This window comes from Ixodes scapularis, unplaced genomic scaffold (assembly GCF_016920785.2).
Source record: "Ixodes scapularis isolate PalLabHiFi unplaced genomic scaffold, ASM1692078v2 PGA_scaffold12__126_contigs__length_90152505, whole genome shotgun sequence".
NCBI classification, from domain to species: Eukaryota; Metazoa; Arthropoda; class Arachnida; order Ixodida; family Ixodidae; genus Ixodes; species Ixodes scapularis.
In genome coordinates, this window is record NW_024609838.1 from 36,211,311 (window position 1) to 36,237,185 (window position 25,875).

At 46.8% G+C, this 25,875-nt stretch overlaps 1 protein-coding gene across 3 annotated transcripts in view; it reads left to right on the forward strand.

Moving 5' to 3' along the window:
• The window catches only part of LOC8038806 (YTH domain-containing protein 1), a 40,736-nt gene extending 17,108 nt beyond the window's left edge, over positions 1–23,628 (forward strand). Inside the window, exons 10-21 of one of the 3 annotated variants that reach the window (XM_042289520.1) lie at positions 2,196–2,249; positions 2,368–2,422; positions 4,947–5,064; positions 5,140–5,224; positions 6,682–6,890; positions 9,774–9,853; positions 11,319–11,361; positions 11,455–11,506; positions 13,490–13,558; positions 17,543–17,617; positions 19,539–19,649; positions 22,962–23,628. In XM_042289520.1, coding sequence (XP_042145454.1) covers positions 2,196–2,249; positions 2,368–2,422; positions 4,947–5,064; positions 5,140–5,224; positions 6,682–6,890; positions 9,774–9,853; positions 11,319–11,361; positions 11,455–11,506; positions 13,490–13,558; positions 17,543–17,617; positions 19,539–19,649; positions 22,962–23,054 — 1,044 coding nt within the window. In that variant the 3' untranslated portion in view covers positions 23,055–23,628. Of the gene's footprint in view, positions 1–2,195; positions 2,250–2,367; positions 2,423–4,946; positions 5,065–5,139; positions 5,225–6,681; positions 9,127–9,773; positions 9,854–11,318; positions 11,362–11,454; positions 11,507–13,489; positions 13,559–17,542; positions 17,618–19,538; positions 19,650–22,961 lie in introns of those variants that run through there. The other 2 variants (XM_029982003.2, XR_003918834.3) reach the window with 2 other exon arrangements.
• The last annotated feature ends 2,247 nt before the right edge of the window (positions 23,629–25,875 follow it).

The following is a 25,875-nucleotide window of genomic DNA, read 5'->3' on the forward strand; positions in this document are numbered from 1 at the left end:
TTATTTCCGCTTAAAACATAGCTCTGCTCTTATAACATATTTACATAGTTACTATTTTGTTTTCATTTATTTGACTTGTGTCTTCTTTTAATTTTTGTTTCCTCAATTTTTGTCATGTTAGTCACGTGTACCAGAATTTCGATTTTAGGCTGCAAGCGCGAGCACTTCTCTCAAAGACATGCTTCGGCTGCACAAACTCTCGCTCAGCAGAGGAACTGCCAAAGATAAAGCTAAGAGCTTAAGATTTTTGCCTTCAGGAAAAATCGCCATTCAGTTACAAGTAGTTTTTTTAGACTGCTGCTATCAAAAATCCCAAGGAAACAAAGCAATGTCATATGAAGAGATTTCCTTCAAATCTTGAGTGTGAATAATTCCAGAGTGAATTGGTTAACAGAAACGACAGTGTGCTTGCTCTCGTAGGAGTGGTGCCATTTTAATTATTGTTACATGCCCAAAGTAGTCCTATAAATGAATCAAAGCTGAAGATGTCACTGACTAAACAGCGGGTGGGCTATCTGGCCCCCCGCACTCAAATGAGTTTGAGGCCACTGACATAGACGTTGCGATCGTTCAAAGAATGTTAACACTAACCACTTTTTTCGGGTGATGAAAATGCGTCAAAATTCGCATCCTTCCTACACACCTTTAAGTGCAGCACGCACCAGTCGTACCCTGAACTTGAGCACATGCATGGAATGCGCAAAATAAGAAATCCGGGCGATGTTCAAGGAGACAAATGCTAAGAAAGCACCACTGTAGACAAAGTAAACAAGGACGACGGCACGAGCGTTTTTGTTGTCTTGAGGGTGCCGCTACAACATTGTGCACAAGGAGATGGATCTTCCCTTTTAGGACGTGCTGGGTTATCATCGCGACATGCGACGAGATTTCAGTCAAGGATTGCGCTCTACGCGGAGCGATGAGCTCAATGGTCACCATCGACGCCATGCTTTTCAGCAGAGAGCAGGAACAGTGAAACAGTGCAGGCGCAGTCTTATCTTTCTCTTGCTTCGTTTACCACACGATAGGTGGCGCATAGCTCCGAGCGTTATAAAATTCATCAATTTCCATCACATCGCTAATTATTTAACAAAACATGGATCAGAATAGTCTTCAACAAAACTTTGAGGAAACTTTCACCGGCTATTTTTCGTTCATGATCGTGGGGCTGGTGAGGTAGGCTCTTATCCAATAGGAGACGTGGATTTGGCTGACATTCCTTGGCACCGCGGATGCATTGTAGTGAAAAGGCGCAGAGCTTTCGGAGGAAAGAAGGTATAAAAGAGTCCACTTTTCTTTTAAAAGTTCTATAGCGAAATATTTTTTTTTTGGCTCTCTGTTTCTGCATTTTTGTTTTCTTTACACATTTTTTTACGACGTGCGGTGGATGAAATTCGATTTCAAAATTGTTTTATGGTCCCTTTAAGCTCTGGTAAGCCTTGGTTACCGTATAATAAAAGCCCCGCTATAGCCAATATTTGCTGAGAAAAACGGAACTGGCTTACTCTAATTGCCTGCAATGAAGTTTTGGTAAGAACTGTAATGCTTAGCTGTAACACTCAGTTCTAAGCTGGACCATTGCAGATAGATTAGTTATGTGACCCCTAATAAGCCCATAGAGGCAGTCATTAAAACCCGATGGGAAGAACACTAGTGACGGGGATTCAATTTGGGACAGTGTGATTCCCAGCCAGATACTCTACCGATTGAGCTAAGCAGAGCATGTGAGTGGGGTTAGCCAACAGTTGGTTTCTCAAGCAAAAAACTTACACTAGCTTGGTCATGCTGACGAAGACTGCGGGATGTGCTGAGCTACCGTACGCATGAAGTGTGTGGTTCGCACTAGTCCGGCACATGTCGGACCCACCTCCCACCATCACAGATGGCGTGTGCAGCACCCACACTTCATGAATATGGTAGCTGAACACATTCTGGATTCCCCGGTTTTTGTCAGCATAATCAAGATAGTGTAAAATTTTCTATGTGCTTCACGTTAATGGCATTCATGTTACCAGGCCATTTGTTGGCACTGTTTGTTTTAATTGGGACTAGTGTTGAAGAGACCGGAGTTGGTTCCGATTATAGGGGAAACAGGGGAACAGCTTGGTCACTGGTCTCCTGTGGCCAACTTGTGTCTGTTTTGTTTGTGACAGTAAAACAAAATGAGTTAATGTTTATTGTTTTTTTCTTTTTAGGGAGTCTGGTCAACCCCACCACAGAACGAGGCAAAGCTGAATCAAGCCTTCAGAGTGAGACACAAATTTTGCACTGTGTTTGGTTGCCATCCTTTATTGTTGCTACTTGTTTCTGGATGCTTCTTTGCAACTTAAGGATTTCAAAAGCATGTTTATTCTTTTTTTCTTACAGGAGTGTAAGAATGTCATCCTGGTGTACTCTGTCAAAGAGAGTGGAAAGTTCCAAGGTAAGCCATTGCTTTGTTAGTTGTGCCATGACCTTAGAAATGATTGCTTTCAACTCCTTCGTTACGCCAGAGTCCTTTAATACCCTACTGGTCACAATACTCTAGCCGAACATCGGTACAGGGTTGATAACTGCCACTAGGGGTGCTACTGTCCTAGAGAGGGGCATTTTCATTTGGCCACCCCACTCAGTGAGCCACACCGAACTTGCGAATTATGAGAGTTAACAAACAATTTCTCGATACCGAAATTTTGTTACGCCTGTGTTTATCACTGTGTGCAAGCACCAGTCATTCTTTATTGATCTCTAACAAGAGAACTTCCAAATAGGCTTTTTTCGCTTGTTTTCAAAGAAAACAATGCTATTGCAAACGAAAAAGAGCTACCGTAAATGCCAAATGAAGAGATAAATGGTGAAAAATATGGGGTGGGGCTATCTTTGGGGTTGAGACAGCAAAACTTTATAAAAAATAATGATAAACACATAACCACGGGACACGAGAATTGATACTGTAGATTGCGGGCACAACAAAGATCCGTTTCACAATGCGATAACAGGCGTAAATTTGCTGCAAACTCCTGTGTCACGGGAAAGGTACTGTCAAGTCCGGTTATAACGAAGTCGGTTATAACAAAATGGCGGATATAGCGAAGTGATTTCCGATTCCCGTTGACTTCGTTGTACCACGGTGTACGACAGTACCACAGACTGCAGATGCAGGGCATTCGTGTTTCACGGTGCTATAAACGCTCGAAAACCGTCTATACTTGCGTGCCACCGGAACCAATATCGCGCGCGCAGATCGCAATCAAACAATGTGAGAACACGCGAACTCTTATGTCTAAAGAACTGATATTGCGTGCGCAGATTGCGGACAAAAATGTGGGAACCGCTGCGAAACTTCTTGTCATACGTACTGGTACTGCAGCTCGCGCAGTTGACATTATTCTCGTCGGGAATCGGGTGGGCGATGTTTCAGAAATTTTATGTTGCGGATATTTAGCCAAAAAAACGGGACGGGCAGTCTCGGGGGAGATTGCCCGTCCCCTAAATTGAGTATTGTAAATTGCCTACCGTAATATTCCTTACGGGATTTTACGGTAGGCAATTGAGCGTACTGGTTTGCATTGCCTCTACTAGATAGTGCTAGGTGTGGTGCTGAATTTTTACTCTGGAGGGGGAAGGGGGCATTGAAAGGTCATTTTGACAAAAGAAAAAGGAATCAAAGTGATACATATTATGTTGAAGAAGGTTGCAGATATATAAGCTCGAGCATCTGATTGGGTGTACTGAGCCAAAGACGCTTACATTAATGAGAAACAATGTTAGTACGGCGACATGTTATCTCGATATATAGGTGGCTCATTAAAAGGGGGTTCAAAATTCCAACACACTTTTGGATTGCCGAGTTCTCAGCAGTAGAGGCAAGATTGGCAGCTCCTGGCCCCCTCGTCGACTCCAGCGTCGTGCGTGGTTGCGCACCAAGTTCTTCCACAGCGTTACGGAGACGTTTTGTGACCAATAGCTTATTGAAGGACTCTGGTTACACTAATTGACACAAACGAGTAATTTTAGGTTAGCTCGTCAATCTTGGGGTCTCCATTTGAATCTGAGCTAACATCGAATATTTTTTGTTTGTCGAACGTTATGCAATCTTTTTTGTCATGAAGTAGACCACTTAAAGGTGTGCCACGTTTGGTGCAGACTACAGAGTCTTAACAAGTTGGCACCTCTTCGCTCACCAATAGCTTTGACAAATTCACCCACGAAATCACTCTATCACTGTCACTTACACTTGTATGATTCTGAATGACACTGAGCGACTCTGTGAGGTGTAATGAGCTTGTACGGATATGGTAGGTTACCTTATATACTTGATGAGTTCTTGATGTCATGGCGAGTGACCTTGTGGATTCGGAGCCGGTGGTGACGTGATAAGGATGAGTTATTAATGCGGCTGAAATGCGTGACCTGTTTGTGCTAATGGCTTACGTCGTCGTATTCGGCGCCAATGTTGGGCTGACAGACCGCTACGGTGAATTCAAATTCGGTGATGTGATGACATTATTCAATCAAAGTTGACTCACTAGTTTCCTGGAACGCCTAGCGCCCCTTCATGTCATGTTCGCTCGGTGGCGCTTGCTACGCATCAGCTCGACCGATATGAACAGGAGCGACGGAACTGGTGGGACGTCGGATGCACATTGCCCGGGGTGAAAAGCGATTCTATTGTTGTTTCTATGATGGACATAAAGTGTTTGCAGGAAGAGCGTTGTTCAAAATCTTTTCCTCCATCGCCCGTGGTAGCAGTGCTGCCGCCGGCGCTAGAAATTTCATCCACCTGTTCTTGAGGGAAGGACCATTTTCGAACGAGGCACTTCCGTAGAGCTTATCAACTGATAGATCTACGTCGCTCCACGTGCCTCCATATTGTCCCCCTGTATCGGCCCGGCTGGTCTGCGTCTCGAGAGGTCCCGATCCCCGCCAAAGGAGGAAGTTGTCGCAAACTATGAACTCCGCCCCAGGTTTTGCTCGTCTGGCGTCCGAGTCCACCCACAACTGCCCGCCGATCCAGTGGGTGCTGCCCCCGGGTCTGAGTGCCAGGGCTCTGGGAGGGGTCTTCCACGTGGACTGGATCTGCAGGTACGCCTTGTTCATTTCGTCGCTCTTCCGCGAGATGCGGCAGAAGCGTTCCTCAACTTAAGGGCTCCCTTTCAGGAGGGAGCTGCCATTCACCAAGACCACTCATTTGTACAATCCGTGGAACGAAGGGAAGCAGGTCAAGATCGGAAGGGACGGACAGGTGGGTGATCCTGCTCTTCCGGCTGCCGAACTCTCTGTTGGCGACGTGCGCAGCCAAAAGAGTCGCTGCGGTCAAGCTTCCACGATTAGCTCATTGCTCGCCCTGACGTCTCTAGCGGGATTACTTCTGCTTCCATTGAGGGAAACGAGAGTAATGTCAGATTGTTGGCTCCGACGATGTCGTTTCATAGACACAATAACTCCAAGCTTCCTCTGTGTTTTCAACGCCGAGTCTGTTTTACGTGTCGTTTTCTGTGAGAAGATTGTCATGAATGAGCACCATGGACGAGCGTTGTGAACAAGCGTTATCAACGAGCATTATCAGTGAGCTTTATCAATGAGCGTCGCGAACAAGCATCATGGATGAGTGATACTTTGGGTGCGTTGTAAGACATTAAGGCTACAGTCGCTGACCAATTTTTCGAACTTTGCAGGGACTGAAAAAATGTCGGAATAAAAGAACAGTCCCAAAAATCGGCAGATTAAAAAACTTACCTTTATTACGTCTAAGAGGGCTCAGAAAAAGCCGTCAATAGTGCTTTGCTTCAGGTTACTCCTGCGCACCTTTGCCTTTGCTTGCATCGGCCACTTTCCACTAGCTTGAGAATCACTGCCTTTTTTTCTTGCATTACGGTAGAGTATTTTCCGTGCTTCTTGGCGACACTTCTTGATGCCGTAAGAACAGATAGGGCCAAGACGTCCAAGCCAGCGCAGCCCGAAAGCATGATTCACTGAGACGAGATGGGAGTGATGAGAGGTGCAGTTTCACGACCGCAGGATGGCAAATGAACCAAACAAAATGGTAACAATGACAATGATAATGACGCGCAGCTAGAGAAAGCTGTTTATATCGTCCACAAAATTTTGCCTCTTACTTTTTATGTTGTCGACAAAAGCACAGCATCTCTTTTTGCAGAACTTTTTTTTTGGGTAGTGCCCCCCTTCAGTTTTTGCAACAAACTTGAGTCACGACATTGGAACCTCTTCACATCTTTCTCAGTCTTGTTCGATTCTTAGCCTGTGACACCGTGCTGAAACAGAAACTTGCTATGTACTTCATGCGGGTGAAACAGATGCAGAAAGGGAGGAGAACCACGGCGGAGGTTGCTGACCACACCAATTGCTTTGCTCATTATTTTAGACTTCCTGAGGCCGGGTGTTGCCTGTGCCATCACCGTCTCATCGCTTCCCTCAGTCGGTGCAGGGGGCTCAAGCTGCATCCAATTCAAAAGGGCGGAGCCAAATCTATTCAACGAACAGTGGGTGTGACATTATCGCGAGCTGCTAGGATTGTTGAAATTCATATTATGATAAATTGTCCTTCTTGAAATGCAATGGGAAATCGAATCATTTGTGAAGCTGTTTTGTAACAGCATGCCCATCTCGTAAACACCTGTTCATCACATACCTAATGTGTGTTAAAAAATTAATCAATGTCGTTTTTTCCCCCACCCTCAGGAAATCGAGCCCCGGGTGGCGGAAGAGCTGTGCCGCCTGTTCCCTGTGGACGAGCTCATTGACCTCCGCACCATCCTCCATCGTAGTGGGCGCTCGTCGCGCCGCAGGCACCACTCTCCGTCGCGCCGTTCGTCATCGCGCCACCGGCGTCACCACCGCGGCGGCGGCGGTAGCAACGAGGATGCGCGCCAGCGGCACACTCTGGCGAGGTTAGCCGCCCCACGCCGCTGCCACTTGCCGTGGACTCTATTGTTTGCCTGTGCCTGCGGGACTGTCACCTGACCACGGCCGTGCAGAGAGCCTGCGTGGTCTGGTCTTGTGCGGACGCTGAGTTCTTCGGCGGGTGCTCCGAAAAGGTTCTTCGGCGAATGAAAAGGGGACTTGCGCTTTGGAGTGCGGTTTCCTCGCAGGAGACGGGGAGATCTGCGTTTCGGTTCTTAGATGAGCACAAACGCGGCGTCCTCAGACGGGTTCTTCAGAGGGGCTCTACACCGAGTGAAAGGGGACTTCCGCTTCAGTGTTCTTCCCTTGTTGAGAGTTCTGCCAGCACTAGTGCGTGTTCTTGGAGAACTTGGATGCGGCATTCTAAGATCTTCTTAGAAAGAAAGGTTCTTCAGATGGGTTCTATGTTGAGTGAAAGGGAACTTTTGCTTCAGCGTGTGTTCCTTGTGGTAGAGGGAGCTGCCAGCACTATATGCGCGCTCTTGGAGATAGACACAGTGTCCCCAGACAAGGTTTTAAGAAGAAAAAGGTTCTTCGATGGGGTTCTACATTAAGTGAAAGGGGACTTTTGCTTAAGTGCCTTTTTTCTTGGGTAGAGGGGCCTGCCGGTGCTATATGTGTGTGTTCTTGGGAGGACTTGGACGCGGTTTCCTCAAAAGGGTCTTAATAGGCAAAAGTTCTTCAGGAGATATTCTAAGAAGGAAATGTTTTTCAATCAAGTACTACCGGAAATGAAAGAAGACTTCGCTATAGTGTTCGTGGAGGGACTTGGATGTGGCTTCCTCAGACGGGATTTAAGATGAAAAGTTCTTCAAGGGAGGTTCTAAGAAGGAAAGGTTCTTCAGGGGGGTTCTACACCGAATGAAAGAAGACTTTCGCTTTAGTGTTATTGATGGCCGGTCCTAGGTGCCCGTTCTTGGAAGGACATGGACGCGATGCTCTTGGAGGGGTTCTAAGCGGGCAAGGTTCTTCAGAGGGGTTCTACACCGAGTGAAAGAAGACTTCCACTTCAGTGTTCTTTTGTTGGGGTTGCCCACTTCATGTGCAGGTTTTTGGGAAGACCTGGATGCATTCTCGTCAGATGAGTTCTAATGAAGGAAGGGTTTACATTGGGGCATTACACTGCAAAATGTTGTTTTATTTCTGAAAGAGGGGCTGCTGATACCATTTTTGGGTTGTCAGACAGATGGGGGAGAGGGGGTTGGGGGGAATGTCAGCCAATGGTTCTAAGAACGGATCTTATGCCCAGTTGGAGGGGAACAGTCTAAGCTGTGTGATGAAAGGTGGTTGCAGACTGCTCTAATGGAGGGAGGGGCTCTTAAGTTCTGAGAAGCATCCAGCAAAAGTGGAGGGATTATACATCTGAGCTGGTGTAGGGGTTCTCTGAGGGGTCATAACCCACTGGGTGGGAAGTTTTTGGCCTTTTAAAGCTACTTTAGTCCTTTATTAATGAATGAATAATCAAAAACAGAGTGTTAGATTTTTTTTTTTTTTTGATGGGGCTTGCAAGTTGCAGTGAGGCTGCCAATAAGCTACTTTTGGGGACTCTTCAGTTACATGGGACTTGCTACAGAGGGAATTAGGGTACTGCTTTAGGGAACTACACTAGGTGAAACATAGCTGGGGTTTTTGGACTGTATGTGTTTCTGATAACCCAACCGTTTCTCTTTCTTCCCGTGTTGCCGTGCGGGGCCCATGACAAACTCTCTTTCGCCTTGTGCACACATACCCCCAATCTCCGTCGGGACTTTTCCCCTTCTGCCTCTCGCGGCTGCGGCCTTCCCGAGAGCTCCAAGGGCCGTACCGTGAAAGAAAGTTTAGCTTCGGAAGGAAGGTGGGGGGGCGTTTGGCGGGACTTTGGACGTTTTCGACAACCCAGCTAACACCCCCTCTGTCTCTGCCCGGACTGTGCGGTGGCCTGTGCAGCGAAAGTGTCGAGGCGGACGGATGTGGCAGCGGGTCGGAACCCGCGGCGAAACCCCGTGTTTTGTGGTGGGGGTGGGTTCAGAAGTGCAGATGGACAGATGCCGCGACCGCTGGACTTTCCAGCCAAGTCGGCCGGCCAGTGTAGAAGAAAAGGTGGCGCTCTTTTTTTTTTGTTTCTGTCGCTCGCTGTTCCCAAACTTTTGGCCTCCTGTGCCAGTGAGTGACGTGAGCAGACGGACGTAAAGTGCGAAAGTCTCGGAGACTTTGAGTGGGGGTTGCGTTGGCTTGTGCCGTGCGGTAGGTGCCGTGTTCTTTTCTGCATACTCCTCCTATCCCACTTTTGAGCCTTTGCAAATGCTTGCCTATTCACTTTTGGCGGTTACACCGCTAGCATAGACCGCGGAGCTGCCTGTATCATGAGACTCGTTTTTCCGTGTTCTATGAGGGGTTGGAAAAAAACGCATTGCAAAAGTGGCTATGGTGCTGTAGTAAACTCGTCCACACCGAGAGAAAACTTATATTCTGGTACAGTTATTGCAGTTCAGTGTGCAGGTACCGTAAGTCTGCCGAGTCAGTCTCTAATTTTAATTCTATTACATCCTACTTTTATAAAGAGAGCTGTTGAGAGGGATGGACGTAGACTCGTAGAACTGTACTCGCAGATAACTGAATCGTTAGTGTTTTAGAAACTTGCTTGTCGCCAAAGATATTAGTTACCTTAACCAGTTTTAAATCACTATGTCTTAGTATTGGCAATTTTATAGTAATGCGATAGGTTGACGGTGGTGCTCTAATTCTTGTTTATTTTGCAGATCTGACCCGTGATGAGAGGTTGTCTTTGGATTGTCGTGTTGCAACTGAGCGTTGTTCTAGACTCTGGGTGCATAGGGGGACGGAAGATTTGCTCCGCAGTGTCGCCTAAACTTGCCTCTTCATCGTTCCAGGCTGCATAGTAGACGGTCGCACGCTAGCCACAGCTCCCGCTCTCCGAGGCCAAGACACCGTAGAGACAGTGCGGAAGAGGGTAATGTGGGCTGCGGTTTCGTCACCTCTGAGTGTTGCATTCCCTGTTGCTGCCGTGTGTCTTTACGTGGTGGTAGTTTTGCGGTCGCTCGCAAGCTTATGATGGCTGATTCAGCCTCAATGTTACCATCCCGTGTGCTAGTGGCGGGTCAGCCTTGAATGTGCTAAAGCGTTTTGTGAGTTATCGACTATGCAGATCTGGAGCATTGCTGAGGGCAGGGATAAACTGGTGCTCCGAAGGCCCCGTTTAGCACAAACCCAATTATGGCGGGAAGGTACTAAACTGGGCGAGTATAGTGTCAACATATTTGACATAGAATGCCGGATGGGGCCAGCTATGCGGAAAGGATTTACGCAAGAGCGAACAACGTTAAAACGCGACATGGAAGGGACGTCATCAGTGTCACGTGACAAGGCCATGGCGGTCACGTGGCCAAACCATTCAGTTGATGTAGTTTTCCTACACGACTGTTGCTTTGTGTACGAAACGTGCGGGCTTGGCCCCTGACCTCGTGAGCTTGCATACAATCGGTTTGTTGGGACATCGGAGCAATTTCGATTCTTGAGGCAGCCCTCGAAGTACTCGTAGGAACCTCTGGATGTCCAGGCACCTGGTTTGAGAATTTGTGCACTAAACTGGAGGATGACTATTTATTGGTTACCTAAGCACCCTGCAGGAGTACTGTAAGTAGCACATAGTCTCACTCGTTAGAAAATGCAATGACCATGCGAGTTGCTTTGTTTTTTTGCGAGTTTTTTTAAGGGCATGTGACTGGCATTTTACTGAAGCACTTTGTTACCTCACATCTTAGGAAAGGGAGCATGGTATAAACTTGCCCGTAAGCGCAGCATCATTTGTCCTTGCCGAATTTGACAAATTCTAAGCATTTTCGACCACAAGAAGTACTGTTGGGCTAGTTGCGTTTTGACTGGATAGAAGCGCCGAAGGCCAGGGACAAGGTGAGGAAAGTAACGGCAACATGGAGCGTGTTGTCGTTAACCTCCTTCACTTTGTTGCAGTCCTTCGGCCTTTAGTTTTGGACAAGTTGTGCTTGTTCTTCGGCTGCCTTGTGAGTGGAGTAGAGAAAAAAATTGAGATGATTTAAATCACAGTTTAAATAACGATTTAGATTGCACCAGTCTGGCTATATTAAATTAAATCTAACAACTTTCCCGAAAACAATACTGAAAATATTTTCTATTTACCATTTGTCTATCAATGTCTGCATCCCATGGGCATTTATTTTGTATTTAACGCAAACAATGATTGGGCAGAAAAGATCTATACTAATTTTCAGTTTTAGAAACAGTCAAAGTGACTAGTCACGAAGCATTACTTATTTCCCCCCTTTAAGTGTGGAGTAAAGGACACTAAACACACCAGTCAAGGACATGTTCCAGGCACCATGTTGAAAGGCAGTCTTCGCTGATAGTTTTAATGGCGAAACATTTTCGTTGCATTCCAGGATATCGCCTGGCTCGTCGTGTCCGGTATTCGGGCGAGCACGAGTGAGTGGTTCTTCTGTTTCTGCAGCGTGTCATTTTAGGTCTTAGAAGCGTGTTATCACAAATGGATGACTGATGTTTGCCCGTTTTCCTCAGGATCGCCATGGACCGCTTCCAAGTGCGACGGGAACCACCCCCCATGAACGGGGTAAGCTCGATCTGCCCGCTGTGGTTGAGATCTGAACTTATGACATAGCGCTTCTCAGCGCATTCATTGGGTGCATTAGTTGGCTTGCTCTTGCATTCTCGCACCGTGTGCACGTAACCTTTTGAGCAGAGTCGAAGCTGAGCTTTTTTAAGGAGGGCTTGTGGACTCTACCTGCAAAACGAACAGCCTAGTGCAGGACAAAATGTTTGGGGCTGTATCATTGCAGCACTGCCATATTTTGAAAAGCAGACCTGCATCTTGCGTTTTGTTCTTTTGCTTTTCTCCCCTTTTATCCCCGATACTCTCACTCCCCAGAGATTGATTCTATCCTCTCCCAGTGAAGAGGGGCATAGAGCTATGGTTCTACTTAGTGCCTAAGTAGGGACGTAGTGGAGAGCTACTTCCCTTCAGAGTCCTCAAGTAGGGACGTAGTAAGGAGCCACATCCCTACTAGTCCCCAAGTAGGAACATAGTGAAGAGGTACCGTAAAAACTCGCGTATAATACAAAGCATGGTTTGAGGACAGTGAAAGAAACCTAAAAGTTTTATCTGCGTATAATACAAAACAATTTAAGGACCGCAAAAATTTTCCGTGAAAAATGTGACCCAAGAGGCCGTAAGAAAAGCGTTTATTTGCGTCGTAATTGAACCTTAATCACTGTCACCACTTCCATCAGACTCCTTGTCCGACGCCTCCTCCCAAAGACAGTCTGTCGTCTTCAGTGCCGTCGAGCGCGTTTGAAATCCCGCACTTCTTGAAAAAGCAAGCCACGAGCGTGCGCCGATGCAGTGAAAACCCGGCGTGGTGGATAAAGCAAGCAACTTAATGTCGGCTCACCAAAGTTGTCTCACGTTCTCTTGCAGCAGCTCGATGTTCACGGCGAGGTGCCATTCACATTGCTCTTTTACAAAGCCTCTGAGACTTGCCTCGATGTCGGCGAACTCGCCATTCTTTAGGCCTCTAAAGCTTCTCGTTTCGTTGCACGCGAACAGAGCTTGCTTTTATTGCCTCCATCCGCGGATGCTGCTTTTATTTACGGCGAATTGTCATCCGGCAGCACTGTTGCCGATGTCTTTCACAGCCAAAATGACTTTTCTTTTCAAGGCATCCGAGCGTTGTGTTCGCGCCAACGCCATTGCCTAGCCTGACCAGGCCTAACTGTGGATAGAGGGTGGCGCCTCGGACAATGTGATTTTAATGATGATGATAGCTGCTTTGAACGCCATATTGCTTCGAAACCGAAACTACGTCAAACTGCGTTAGATTGCGCCTCATCGAAGCTGAATATTGTTGAGACCCGCATATACTACGAGCCGCAAAATTTACGTGGCAAAATTTGAAAAAGAACAACCTTGTATTAATGCAATTTTTTAGGGTATATCCCTATTTAGTCCATAAGTAGGGACTGTGATGAGATGCATCCCTACTTACTCTCTAAATAGGGACATTGTAGGGAGCTACTTACCTGCATAATCCCCATGTAGAGATATGGTAGGGAGATACTTCCCTACATAGCCTCTGGTAGGGAGCTGCATCTTTATTTAGTCCCCGAGTGGAGACATTGTAGGGAGCTACTTCCCTACATAGTGCTTACACGAGGAGCTACTTCTCTACATAGTCCTAAGTAGGGACATAGTAGGGAGCCACCCTCCTACATCGTCACTATGTAGGGACATAGCTTCATACTTAGGAGTTTTCGATTCCTGCGCAGCTTGGGACAGGAGTAAGCTAGGAGGATGTTCTGCCTCACTGCAGATGGAGGTTGCGCTCAGCCTTCCCGTCGCACTAGAGGGAGCAAATACGACAATATACACAATATAGACTCGATGTACACACACACACATTGTTTACATGCACCTGTACGGTTTCTTTCGAGACGCTTGGCGGCACATTGTTTTTGACGGGCACATTGTTTTGGACGGAACCTTGTGCGCATTCTGAGACGCTGATTGAAGCACACGTGTCACTCTGCTTGCTTGCAGGATGGGCGCGACGTGCGAAACTCGGCCCTTGTTTACCCAAACTATTTGCCTAGGCTTCCAATTAACCAGGTGGGGACGCTAAGCGTAAACAAGCAGGACTGTATGTAACAGGGGGTTTCTTTGTTACACTACTCTCGCTTCTTGTTCTGTTTCTTGTGTTTGTGGCTTGCGTTTACAGGGAAACATACAGTCGAGGTAAATGCTGTTTCCACGGTTGTCTTTTCCGTTTGTACGTGGTGAAGGGATTTGGGATTTTCTACCTAATTGTGAAGCGCAACTTTTTGCGTACAAGGTTCTTGTTTATTGTTATGTATACTGTGACCACAAGCAGCTCTTAGCCCTAATTGTCCACACATTATATAAAACTAAAAGAGAACAAAATAAATGAGCCATAATAAAAATTAAAAAATGATGCTAAAATGACAGACCAGACATGCCATAAAGATGCCTGCAGGCCTCTTTTAAATGTTATGAGGGAGGCGGTGGGACAAATCTGAGTTGCTTGTTTTATTGCTATAACGGTTATAAAGAGGCCCCAAATGTGTAATTAAGGACTCATTATCAACATTCCGTGGGTAAAAGAGAGGAGACGGAATTGAAATGCCTTTGTGGAACACAAAATGAAATGTCATTAGGAGGCAAATTTGCATCAAAGATGCCATCAAATACCTCATGCAAAAAAACGTCTCGCGTTGGCCTGCTTTCGTGCATGGGTACTAGATAGACCTAGCAGTAAGAAACTGTTCATAGTCAAAATAGATGCACCTCCCAAACCATTTATCGTAAATAATGCGCGCGAGGAGATGCTTTGTTAGGCCATGTTCTCGTTCCTTTGTATTTCGGTACGACGCCTTGTGGTCAAACTTGGTTTTAATTTATTTGGTACCCCTCTTTAACTGCTGTAAGGTCAGCTCACGGATCTCCCGTTGCCGAGTTCGAACCTTGGCTGAGGTGCCCACCGTCTGACGGGGCTCATTGAGGATCAGACGACACAGTGTGACTGAGTTTCAAGATCTCCGGGTGGCCTGAACCCACTATATCTGTCCTTTGCTTTGGTGTGTTAGATGCCCTGTATTGGTTGGGTGCATGCACCCTACCCCCTCCTTTTACCTCAAAAAAAAAGAAAAAAAGAAAAGAAAAAGGGAACTTACCATAGTTTTTAGTCATTTTATCGCACCTTTTTTGGCGATTTAAACCGTGGCAAACCTGCATTGAAAAGCCCACTTATTTGTATTATGACTGCAATATGTGCATAAGTGAGAGCAAGATTAATATTCTCGTCGACGAATCAAACAAGAAATATGACCCCCGTGGCAAGTTTATGCATTTAAGGTCCATACCAGTGCCTCCTTTATACTTTCCGTGCCCAGCTAAAGAGTCGGAAAGCAATTAACCGCCACCGTCACCGCACGTGCAACGTTTCGCCGCCAGGCGCGCCACTGAAATGGTCGTTTAGATGGAAAAATGGACGGATGTCATGCATCCATTCATCCATTCTGGTCGTTCCGAATATGTGGGCGATGGGCTAGCGCCGTACCTCCCACGCGTTCAGAAAGTCACGTGTCCACGAGGAAATTCTGGTTCTCTGATTGGCCTGTTTGATATTTAGACATTCCACAAATATGGAAGAAGCAGACGTGATGCGTTTTGGTGCCCGCTGCACACCTTAGTATAGCACGACGTCGCATTTGGTGTCCCGTTTTCTCGTCGTATTGCGGCAAGCCACTTTTTTCTCAGGCTTCTTTTCTCCATCTGAGTTGCATTGAGGCACACAACAGGAGGCCATTTTTACAAATCTTCGCAGCGAAGCGCAGGCAGACGACGTCGAACGCTAAGCACCAAACGGACCGAGGCGGTCAAAGCAGATGACGTAGGCACAGTGCATACTTGGAAAGAGTGGGAGCAGCTGAAACCACAGAGAGTGATTGCAAGTGTGCTTGCATTGCATTGTCGTGAGGCAAGAAGGAAAGCGGGCAGAAAGGCGAAGACATTTGCAGACGATCAACGCTTCCCCTCCTTGCAGCTTATCTCAGGGATGGAACACCTGCGCCTATTGTGCCACTGTGCGCCTAATGACTTTTCATGTGCCACACTGATACAAAAGTATAAATAAGAACAAAATTGGGCCAAGGTGCGCCCAAACCGAAATTATAAACGAGCTTCGTTGAAATTAGCCGTCTCGCAGTTTCTGCTGGCAACATTGACACCGGAACTTCCGGCCCCAATGGGATGCCAGTGGATCCGAATCTGAAGATCTCTATGTGAAGGTTGCTGCCGTCAACGTTAGCTGCCATTGTTGCATGCTCGCCGTGCTTTTTTGAAGTCCTGGAGTCACTTCGTCTGAAGATCTAAATAGTGAAGCAAATGTGTGACTATTGTAATCCTTGCTTTGGCCCCGCCCCGGAGCGAGATACGAGCTGTCAGTTCGGGATTGCCCTGATTGCACTTTGAAGACAGTATGCACAAAGACAAGAGCTACCTCAAGTGATTTGGCAATGATGTCACGAAAGTGCCCTTGACAGCAGACTTGCTGCAAGCTGCAAAGAAGTCTCATTAAGTTTACACAGAAAGGCTAGAGGCCGGTAAGCAAGACAATGAGAGGCTGAAGAGGAAGAACATTGATGTGAGGGAAGGGAGTACGAAGAGTGCTCGTCTTCAGGAAGGAGAGCGATAACTTGAGCTGCGCATCATCTGTTCGCAGACTATGCTTGAACATGCTCAGTCATTGATTGAGTAAGGTTTGCAAAAAAGAAAAGAAGTTATAGAAGATTTGGTCTGCACAAGTGCTGTTAGCGAAATTGGCTCAGAATCTCGAAAAAGTGATGTGTATCCGTGAGCTATTCATGAAGTCCCTATAGATTTATATGTACACGGATATTTATTAGGTATCTCCTAGTCACTGAAAAATGAAAGACCATTTTTGTACCTGCATTTTTCTTCTCCGATGGACCTTTCAAGTCAATCCTGAGCATTGGCAGCAATTTTTACCTGTTAATATTTACCTCTTCAAGTCGGTTTCGTCACGTGTCACACATTCGTGTGCACTTTTGCTTCATATGTTTGTGTGTAATTTGCACGTAGTTGTGTGAAAAATATTTGCAACCAAAAAGTTGATTGAAACTACCGTTAAGTTCACTTGGAGTTATCTGCATGCCATATTCCTTTTAGTTTTGAAAACCAGTTGGCATTTAGCCCCTATTTTAACACTCTTAAAACTCGTATGCTGCTCCCAACTTGCTTCAAGACCTCGTTTTTGCTGCTCCCAACTTGCTCCTAATTGCAGTTTTGTCTGCTCCCAAGATGTCTCCAAAACTGCTTTGCCACATGACCCCACTGGAGTGGTTGGAAACACTCTAAACTCTAGCCACACTATGCGTGATGATGATGATTTACCTCAATAAACTGGCGCCCTCGCGTGGTTGCCACGAGCGGTGGAAATGACGGCCTCGAGAGGACCCTTCGCCAAGCACCGAAAGTATATAGGAGACACTGTCCATACTTGTTGAAAGAAATGCATGTAAGTCGCACCAGTGTATGAGACGCACCGATGGAAAGTCAGAACAGAAAAGAAATGCGACTTATGCGCCAGAAGATTCGTCGTATCTGAGTGGGGGAATCTCACTCACAAAACAGTTCTCACCTGTCTAATGATTGTAAGTGACCACCAGCTTCCTTGAATGAAACTTAATGGGAATGAAATGCTTGTAGGCATTCAATGTAACAGATTCCAGAATTTTTGCTGAAGAGTTTAGTCAATCACCGGTTGAGTGAACTATAAGCAAATACTAAGATGCCTTAAATTTTTTGTGGTTGGGATGTGGTGACCAGTGCCATATTTTGAAGACCGAAATTAGCTTTGTGATCACCTCATTTACTATCTTCATCAAGACCTACGAATCCATATGCAGCCTTCTCTGCTGTCTTTAAACTGGCTTCACCATTTGTCACCAAACATGTTAAAAATTTAGCTTTCATTATAAAGACATGGTTGGTTTTCAGTTATGTTCTTTTAGTGTGAGTGGTTTGTGCTAAGCCCTTGTGGGGGCATTTCAGGGCTACCAAGACTACCTGAGGGAATACCACCACCACCAGAGGCCGCCAATGCCGCCAATGCCGTACGGTCCTCCGGTACGTCTCAGAGTTTCGTGTGTTTTTTAGTTTTGGAATCAATGGCTTTATTGTCATCATGGCTTGGCACTGGACGTAACTAGGGCCACTGTATATGGAAGCTTCAGTTGCCAGAGGAGTGACTTGACGCAAAAGGACCTAGATATGAACTTTGGGAGTGCCAACAGTGTTCTCCATTTCGGCTCTGGAGGTTACCATGGTAACTGAGCTGCTAGCGGTGCGTGGCGGCCTCCTCATTAGTGTGGCTCGTCTTATCTCTCCACCCGTTCTTCAAAACAAGGTAAAAGTCAATCACAAGTGCGGTTAGCATAACAGCACGGGCACATCTGAAGTTGTAGGCACCTCAGTCGCCGTATGTTCAATGCATGCTGGGAAGAACACTGACAGATCGAACCTTGTGCTGCTCGAAAAGCGAAAGAAGCAGACAGGTTTGCGGGCGGTGCTCCGAAATATTTGAATGCTACTTCGGCAACCGTCGGCCTCATTCAACTCCGTCGGTTGCAATGGAAACCAAGCCATCTCGGTCCGATGCTACGGTGCCGCGCGTGACCGATCGTGGCGAGAGGCGGCACGGGAAAAAGCATGACGCTGCTCTGGCGGCTGAAGCTGCCATATACAGTGGCCCTAGATGTAACTTAGGCAGGCAAGTAGCTGGAATGACACCACCGAAAGACATGTAGTAAACCTTTAGTTTACTTGGGTGTACCGATTTGCTTGTAACTTTTGGCATGCATACGTTAAAGGGATGGTGAACCGAAATTTGGATTTCAAAAAAACAATGCAGGAGATGTAGGCGGGACGTTACAATCCCTACAACACTACCTACTCGCAAGGCGATATCTCGAATGGACGGCCGTATTTTTGGAAAAAGGTCGAGATTGAACCAGGCCGACGAGGCGCGTGACGTCAAGATACCGTGTTTTCTCCTCTCTTTGCTTCGCTTCCTCAAGGCCGCAAGGTGGAGAAGCCGTTCCCTCTCCTCCTCAGAGAAACATGACGTCAACATTCCTGCCAAATGCACCTCCTTTTTTTAAAAATACGGTCATCCGTTCGAGATATCGCTGTATGAGTGATGTTTTGGTGTTTGTAGCATCCCGTTGCACAATTTTGCCCCGTGTTTTGGGAAATTAAAATTTCGGTTCAGCATCCCTTTAAAAGTCTGAGTATGTGCTCTGTTGATGCGAGTACCCACGTTGGTGCAAGTACTCGCGCCATTTGTCATTTTTGTGAAAGACGGACTTCATAAAGTGCTCATGAGTTTGTTTACCTATCCTCTTTAACTTTTGCAGTCGTTGCCTTCTGCTTTTAGGTGGGCTTTTGTTCGGTGTTTTGTTTGGCACATGATAAGAGACCATTCCTGTGAGACTGATAGTACTTATAGAATTGGGACTCTCAGAGTTCTACTTCTATATATCGTGTATGGTACCTGGAACGTGTATCCCTTGATTTCTGCCCAATGGCGTCCTACTTGTGTCCTGCCATCATATGCTGCGATCCTAGCGCTGGCTTAGCAGTGGAGGTATGTGTGGCAGACGTTCGTTCCGCTGCAGGTTGCTGTTCAGCTTGACAGTCCACGCAAACAAAACTGGCGTTTTTTCTCGGCTTTTGTGCCAGCACTTCTACGACCAAGTACCAGGATCGCAATAATCTATGGTTTGACATGCCAGCTCTTGTGGCGCTGCTCGTTTATATACTTACTTTAAAATGCTATCAGTCCCTCGTGGGACTATGATAGGTGAGGGCGTGTATACACTCTCTGGGCGCTTCCACGCTTCCACTTTGGGACCACTTCCGGTGCTTGGGTGATGTGGGACACAAAACACGGCGGTCGAAAAGGTGCTCGAGGCACAGTAGCTATTTTTTTGAAGGTGGTATGTGGTGCACGTCAATTCTGAAGGTAATTGTGCCTGTTTGCGTGCAGCCCCCTTTCCCGATGGAAGCGATGTCTTACCACTATGAGCGTGCCATCCAGCACATCGACTACAACCACGGCGTGCCTCCACGTCCTCCGAGAGTCCTCGAGAAACGATCGGTGAGCGGCGAACCCGACGGCTATGGTTTAGCTTGCGCTTCCCGTTCTCCTCCGTCCGTTTTGAATTGACTTCAGCAACATCGAGGTTGCAGAATCAATGCTTATTAAAAGATAAACATTGATTGATTAATTGATTGATTGACTTATGACCGAGTGCCTTAATACCTCTCGGGATCTCTTACGACGAGGGAAGACACTTGCTCCACCGATTGGGAAGTTATGGAACACTTGGCATTTTGTACATTTCCTTTTGACAATGTTATTAACTACCATTTTTCATAAATGGCATGTACATTCAATCTTGCACATGCTGCAAAGCCTTCACTTTAGTGAAAGGCAGTTCCAGAATCAGCTCATAGATTGCGCCGGAGCCACTAAATGAGGTACGCTTAGAGTAATCGGCTCTCTGTTCCCCGACATTGTTGCGGGCGCCGCCATCTTGGTGCTTAGTACAGAGCAGACGCAACCGCAGTGGCGTCGGAAGTATTTCTGAGGTGGGGGGGCAACGGAATTGGGGTGGGGTGGGGGGGGGGGGGGGGGGGAGGGATGAAGCATCTAGAACAGTATGGATATATAAAATCGAAACGCTCAAAAAACGTTTATTTAGAACGAATATATGTCCTTCCTCTTTTGGAATGTGGTGATCTTGTTTTTCTCCCATGTTGACGTCTTCAAACAGCGTGAAATAAGAAAGAGCTCACTGGTGCCCGAAAACGGTTCGTGGTTCAGCCGTCCTTGACACAAACTCTCTGATGATAGAGTTCAGATCAAGTTTTGCTGCTCGCTTACTATTTACGTGCAGCAGCATTACCTGAGTCAGTCGCTTTTGTGACATGGTAGCTCTGAGGTAATTCTTGATACGCCGAAGTGCGCTGAAACTTCGTTCAGCTGATGCCGCTGACGCTGGCACAGTCATTTTAAGTGCCGCAAGGCGCATCACCTCAGTCATCATCCTCTTGACCTCTGGGACTTGTCCGCCCAGAGCACGGCACAACTCGGGTACGGAGCCGATCTGACCGAGTGAACCATGTTCAGCTGCCTTTAACGGCTTTCCGGGTGAAAATCAGTAGCGTGGGATCCTAACTTCCTTTCAAGTTCTTCTGCAGTTTGTGGCTTCTCTTGAATAGCGCACAAAATTTTTTGCTCTAGTTGTGCGAGACTCTGCATGCCCGGTTGCTTGAATCGTCTTGCAAGCTCGGCGCGAACACAAATTAATGCTTCGTAGAACTGCTTCCGAAGGCCTGTCTCCGCGACTAGAAACGCTGGTTGACAGGGCTCGCTGCTCTGTGCGAACCTTCTTGGAGGGCCGCAAATAATTGAGCCCTCGAATAACTAATCCCATGATGATGACTATCATCATGCCACTCGTAATGCGAGAAATTCATGCCCGCGAAATATCTTAAAAATCACACTCTGAGAAATTTGCGAAATATCGAGCTCGCGAGCCGCCATTACTAAAAACTCTCTGGGGGGGCGGTCGCCCCCCCTGCCCCCCCTGTTCCGACGCCACTGCGCAACCGCCCATTGTCGCGATTGAAGTGTGACTGTTTCCGCATTAGATTTGGCGTTGGGAAGCTCACGTAACATTGCTTTGCTCCGTTGCAAACTGTTTAATAAACATTTGGGGAGGACGGAAAACCGTTTCCAGGGATTTCAGGTAAACCTTCAAGATACTATATTTACTCGCATAACGAACGCACCGACCACAACGGGTACCAATATTTGGACTTTTTTTTTTTCCCTCGCTTAATCAATAATCACCTCTAATTTTCGGGCTCTGCGAGTCTCGAATTTGATCCACTTTAGCTAGCCACTAAGCCAATTTTCTTTTGCTGCGATGCGGTCAGGCCAAGTCAAGCCGCTCTCGTAATAACCGCAAGTGCGTAGTTGCGGTAGTTGCGGAAGTGATCAATCGTTAAACCGAGCGTCGCGCACACTTGATGAAGCTTGGGTCGAGGAGTTGCCCAGTCCCGGACATTCTTCGCCTATTGGATGCATTGATGTCAACAAACACGCCGTCGTCTGTGGTCCACTTTCAGACAGTGAAATCGTGAAGGTGGTTAGGCCTAATTTCACATACTCCGGGAAAATCTGTGCAGAATGGCGCAGCAAGGTGCACGCTACATGGTAGGTTGAGAGTGTCTGGTAACAGCCATGTCGGTAAACGAAACTTGATCCATGGGAGCAGGTTTCGGCAGTCTAGCGATAGGACTTCGTACGAGTTCTTATATGCATAGTCACGCGTAGTCATGGTATATACCTGAGCGCGCCACCGGATATTAGCGATATATATCACCTAAGAACAGTCGCGTTGCTTTCTGTGCTGAGTGAGCTTCATAGGGCGCTTTTTGTTCGGCCTAAAGCACCCTAAAAAGGTTTGCAATTTATAAAGCACGGTTACTGTGGCGTGCCCCTGACCAGCGGAGACGTGCCACAGTACCTTGCGGTGGCGTAATAGGGAGTTGTAGTAGATCGTTTTTCTCCTCCGCTACGGTATCCCCGAAAAAAACGCCGCAGCTGCGCATGTGCGCCGCCTGCCTTCTCTGCATAGTTCAAGGTCTTGTGGCAGATTACGGAGCGCTATCCCGGTGCTTAGCGGGCGGCGGGACCGGTCTACTACAATTCCCTATTGGCACCTAATATGACGCTTGCACGAAATGTGCAAATGCAAAAATTTTACCCTGCGTAACAACCCCCCCCCCCCCCCCCCCCCTCAAGTATGTGTCAATTTTCGGGAAAAGTGCATTCATTATGCGAGTAAATACACTAACTGGCATCCACAATTTTAAGTGCCAAGTTGACTGGAAGGTCGTTACTCTGAAGCGTAGACTTTTTGGTGAGTCTAAATGGTGCTAGCGTATCCTCTCGTAAGAGATCACAAAGGCAAGTGTGCGAACGAGCCTATGCAAGCAGAAACTGGGGGAGAAGGAGATGAGAGTGCACGGCGAGATAAGAACATCGAGCTCTGGTTGGAAGGATCAGTTATTAGACGCGAAGCTAGCTGCCTTTATCTTTACTGCACTCGTCGAACGTGTTCCACTGCAGAACACCGGGTGTCCACCGTTTGGCGTGTGCATTCGAGCGCGTTCGGACGGTGCAGTAGAGACAAAAGCTGCCTTTGTCTCCATTGCACTCATCGAATGCATCGGAACGTGGACCTCCGGTAGTCACAAGCAGTTGCCACATAGTCAGTCACAACAAATGAAAATTTATGAACCAGGCCTAAGGGCACATAAATCTTTTTATGCAGGTTTGTGATGCCTGTAAGGTTTGGTGTTTTGATATTCATTTCTCTTTTTTTTTCTCCGACAGTATGAAATGACGGTGGACGACTTCATTCGGAGAACCGCGCGACCGCCGCCGAGTCGCGCCGAGCGGAGCGGGAGGTACAGAGAAAGAAGGTAGAAGAGGACCACGTCAACTTCATCGTTCTCTTCAAGTGTGGCGTTGTTTCGACCAGACCACATTTTTCACCAAACTGTTAACCTTTTCCTTCCATTAGGTTTTTGGTGTCCGACCCTAAAAGCCAGTTGTTGCACGAATAGGAAATTTACTTAATGGAGTCTTTCTTTTGGTCGTGCATTGTCGGTACTGAATGTAAATAGTTGTTAGTTACCATGAAAGGCTGTCATGTGTATGTGTGTGTACGTCGTGTAGGCATCCTTCTGAGGTAGCATACATCTGGTCTTTTGTTTTTGTGAGCGCATGTTCGAACAAGAGTAACACGAATAATCACGGGGTGCATTTGTTTATTTTTGTACGATATCACAGCGTGTCTCTTGCGAGGCTCGAGGTATTGGTGCAGTTACCTGGTGCTCCGTGCAAGATCTCCTTCCGGTGTCAATCTTCGGTCGGCCGAAGACGCGCTGGCGGTCTCGTCGGGAAACGCCCTAAAACTCTAGAGTTTTAGGGCGTGCGAATTCGTCGATTTGTTTGTACCTGTGTGCTGCACCGCAATAAATTTGTGGACATGTCCGAAGGAGTGCAGTTTTTTTTGGCTGTGCCGTACCCTAGTATTGTCATGAAAGTGACATTAGTATTCCAATTTTACTGCTTATTTCTCGTAGGGGTGACAAGATAGTGTGATAGTGTAGAGGGGATGAGACTATGAATGTGCCGCTAATTTATTTGGCAACATAAATTGGTTACTTCTCTATAGTCGCCGACAACATGAGACCGTCGGGAGGAGCTTCAGTTGCCCCCCTTCCGGCGCGGGCTTCCTTTCTACCTTTGACAATGCTTCTGCGCCTCGTGCACCTTGAGCGCGCGTGTGCGGTCGAAGCACGGCAGAAGACAAGGAGCGCACTCTGGAGATAGGGTGTTTGGAAGACACGCCCCGCAGTTTTCCCTTTCTCAGCGGCTATAGGTATGTCATATTTTTTCGTGGAGAGGCAACAGGACATGTGCATTTTACCGGCTACGGGTTAAGAAGTTGTAAATGAAATCCTTTGTTTCCACGAGGACTGGCAGTTGTGGCTAAAAGAAAGGAAGAAATGATGTCTTGTGGTTGCTGCGGGCATTCAGTTCGATAAAATGAGACCTTGGAAAACCATGGCCAGCCTTCGTATTGTCTGGGTGGGTTTTGCCTTGGCAGTTTAAAATGATTTCTCGTTTTTCGGAACATGAATTTAGAGGGGCGGCCAGGCATAGTGAAACTGTTGGAACGTTTGCAATTTATGGAGCACGTAGTGTCGGACACCCAATTGCATTGGCGTAGAAAATTTCGGCTTGCTACCCTGATCTGTGCACTGGGGGGGACACTGGTCTTTGGGCTTTTCTCATTTTTTTGGATAAGCTTAATCAAACAGCACAAGCTTGTTCAGACTTTTGAGCTGATTTTAGGTATCTTTTTTTTTTTTTAGGGGCGAAGCTCTTTAGGGTCTAGCCTTGTCCGTCCGGCGTCCTTGCTCACACCGATTGCCATCCCATCTGTCTTCTCAAAAAAAGAAAAGAAAAAATGTTTGCACAGTTGACAGGATTCGAACCTGTGCGGGGAGACCCCAATGGATTTCTAGTCCATCGCCTTAACCACTCAGCCACGACAGCGGGACGAGTAGAGGGCTCTGAGATGTGGTAGTAACTCAAGAGCTGGGGATGTCATGAATGAAACGTTAAATGTAGCCGCTCAACATCTATACAGGAGAGGGCGCTGCGGTCCAATGCGTATATAATCGCGTTAATCTTTGCATGCACTGGCTCAACGTTTATAGACGAGAGGTCGCTGCAGTCAAATGCTCAAATGCGTATATAACCCCGTTCCATACCACACATTCTCTTTCTGACATGGAAAAAAATCAACACTACCTATGAAGAAAATCAGTATCATCAGCACCACCAGAGCTTTGCCCCAATCAACATCATTCACCACGTGGAGATGCGGTCTTTTTTTAATTAGTAGGGTACTTCCCAGGATAATTATAATTAACCAGTCTTTCCAAAAACAATAAAGAAATATTTTGTTAAAAGCGTTTTAACATATGGTCATGCAGATACTATGAATTAGCAAGAATGCAATGTTGGAAGCATTTTTTAGATTTAACCATTATTAGTGACTTTACAACACACTAAAGTTCAGTGCTTAATGTGGGTACCAAACAATAGAACATTATTTCGGTTCAAAATTTTCCCACACCTATATTGAAAAGAATTCACGGGGTCTCTTATGTTATCCCTAAGACAATGAAGGCGAAAGCCCAAGCGTCGATTCGTTGAAGACAGACACGTGATTTACTTAATTCACTTTGATTTCTCTTAATTCGCTTTGTCATTTTTCTTAATTTCATTGCCTCTAATTTGCCCGAGTGGTCACGTACGTGATAGCAAACCTCCGGAGACAGCGCGCTCTCCAACGACGTACTTTCGGCGCCGTTTCATTGGCTCACTCAGATCTGACGTCGGCTGGGGTCGATAGCGAACCTCCGACGACGCACTCTTGGCGCTGTTTCATTGGCTAACTCAGATCATGGCGTCTTCTTTGGTCCCGGTGATACCGAACCTCCGAAGACCGCGCTTTCTGACTACGCACTTTTGGCGCCGTTAATCTCGCGGTATGTTGCACGCCAGCTCTTCACCTTTTCCATGAGTATGAGTGCCCTCCCGCCGGTTCTGGCACAAGTAACGCCAACTCGTGGTCCAGTGGCGAACCGTGGATTTTGGTACCTTTCATGTCGCCGACGTGTTTTCGTACTTTTCGTATTAGGGAGTTTTAGTAGACTGTGTTTCCCCC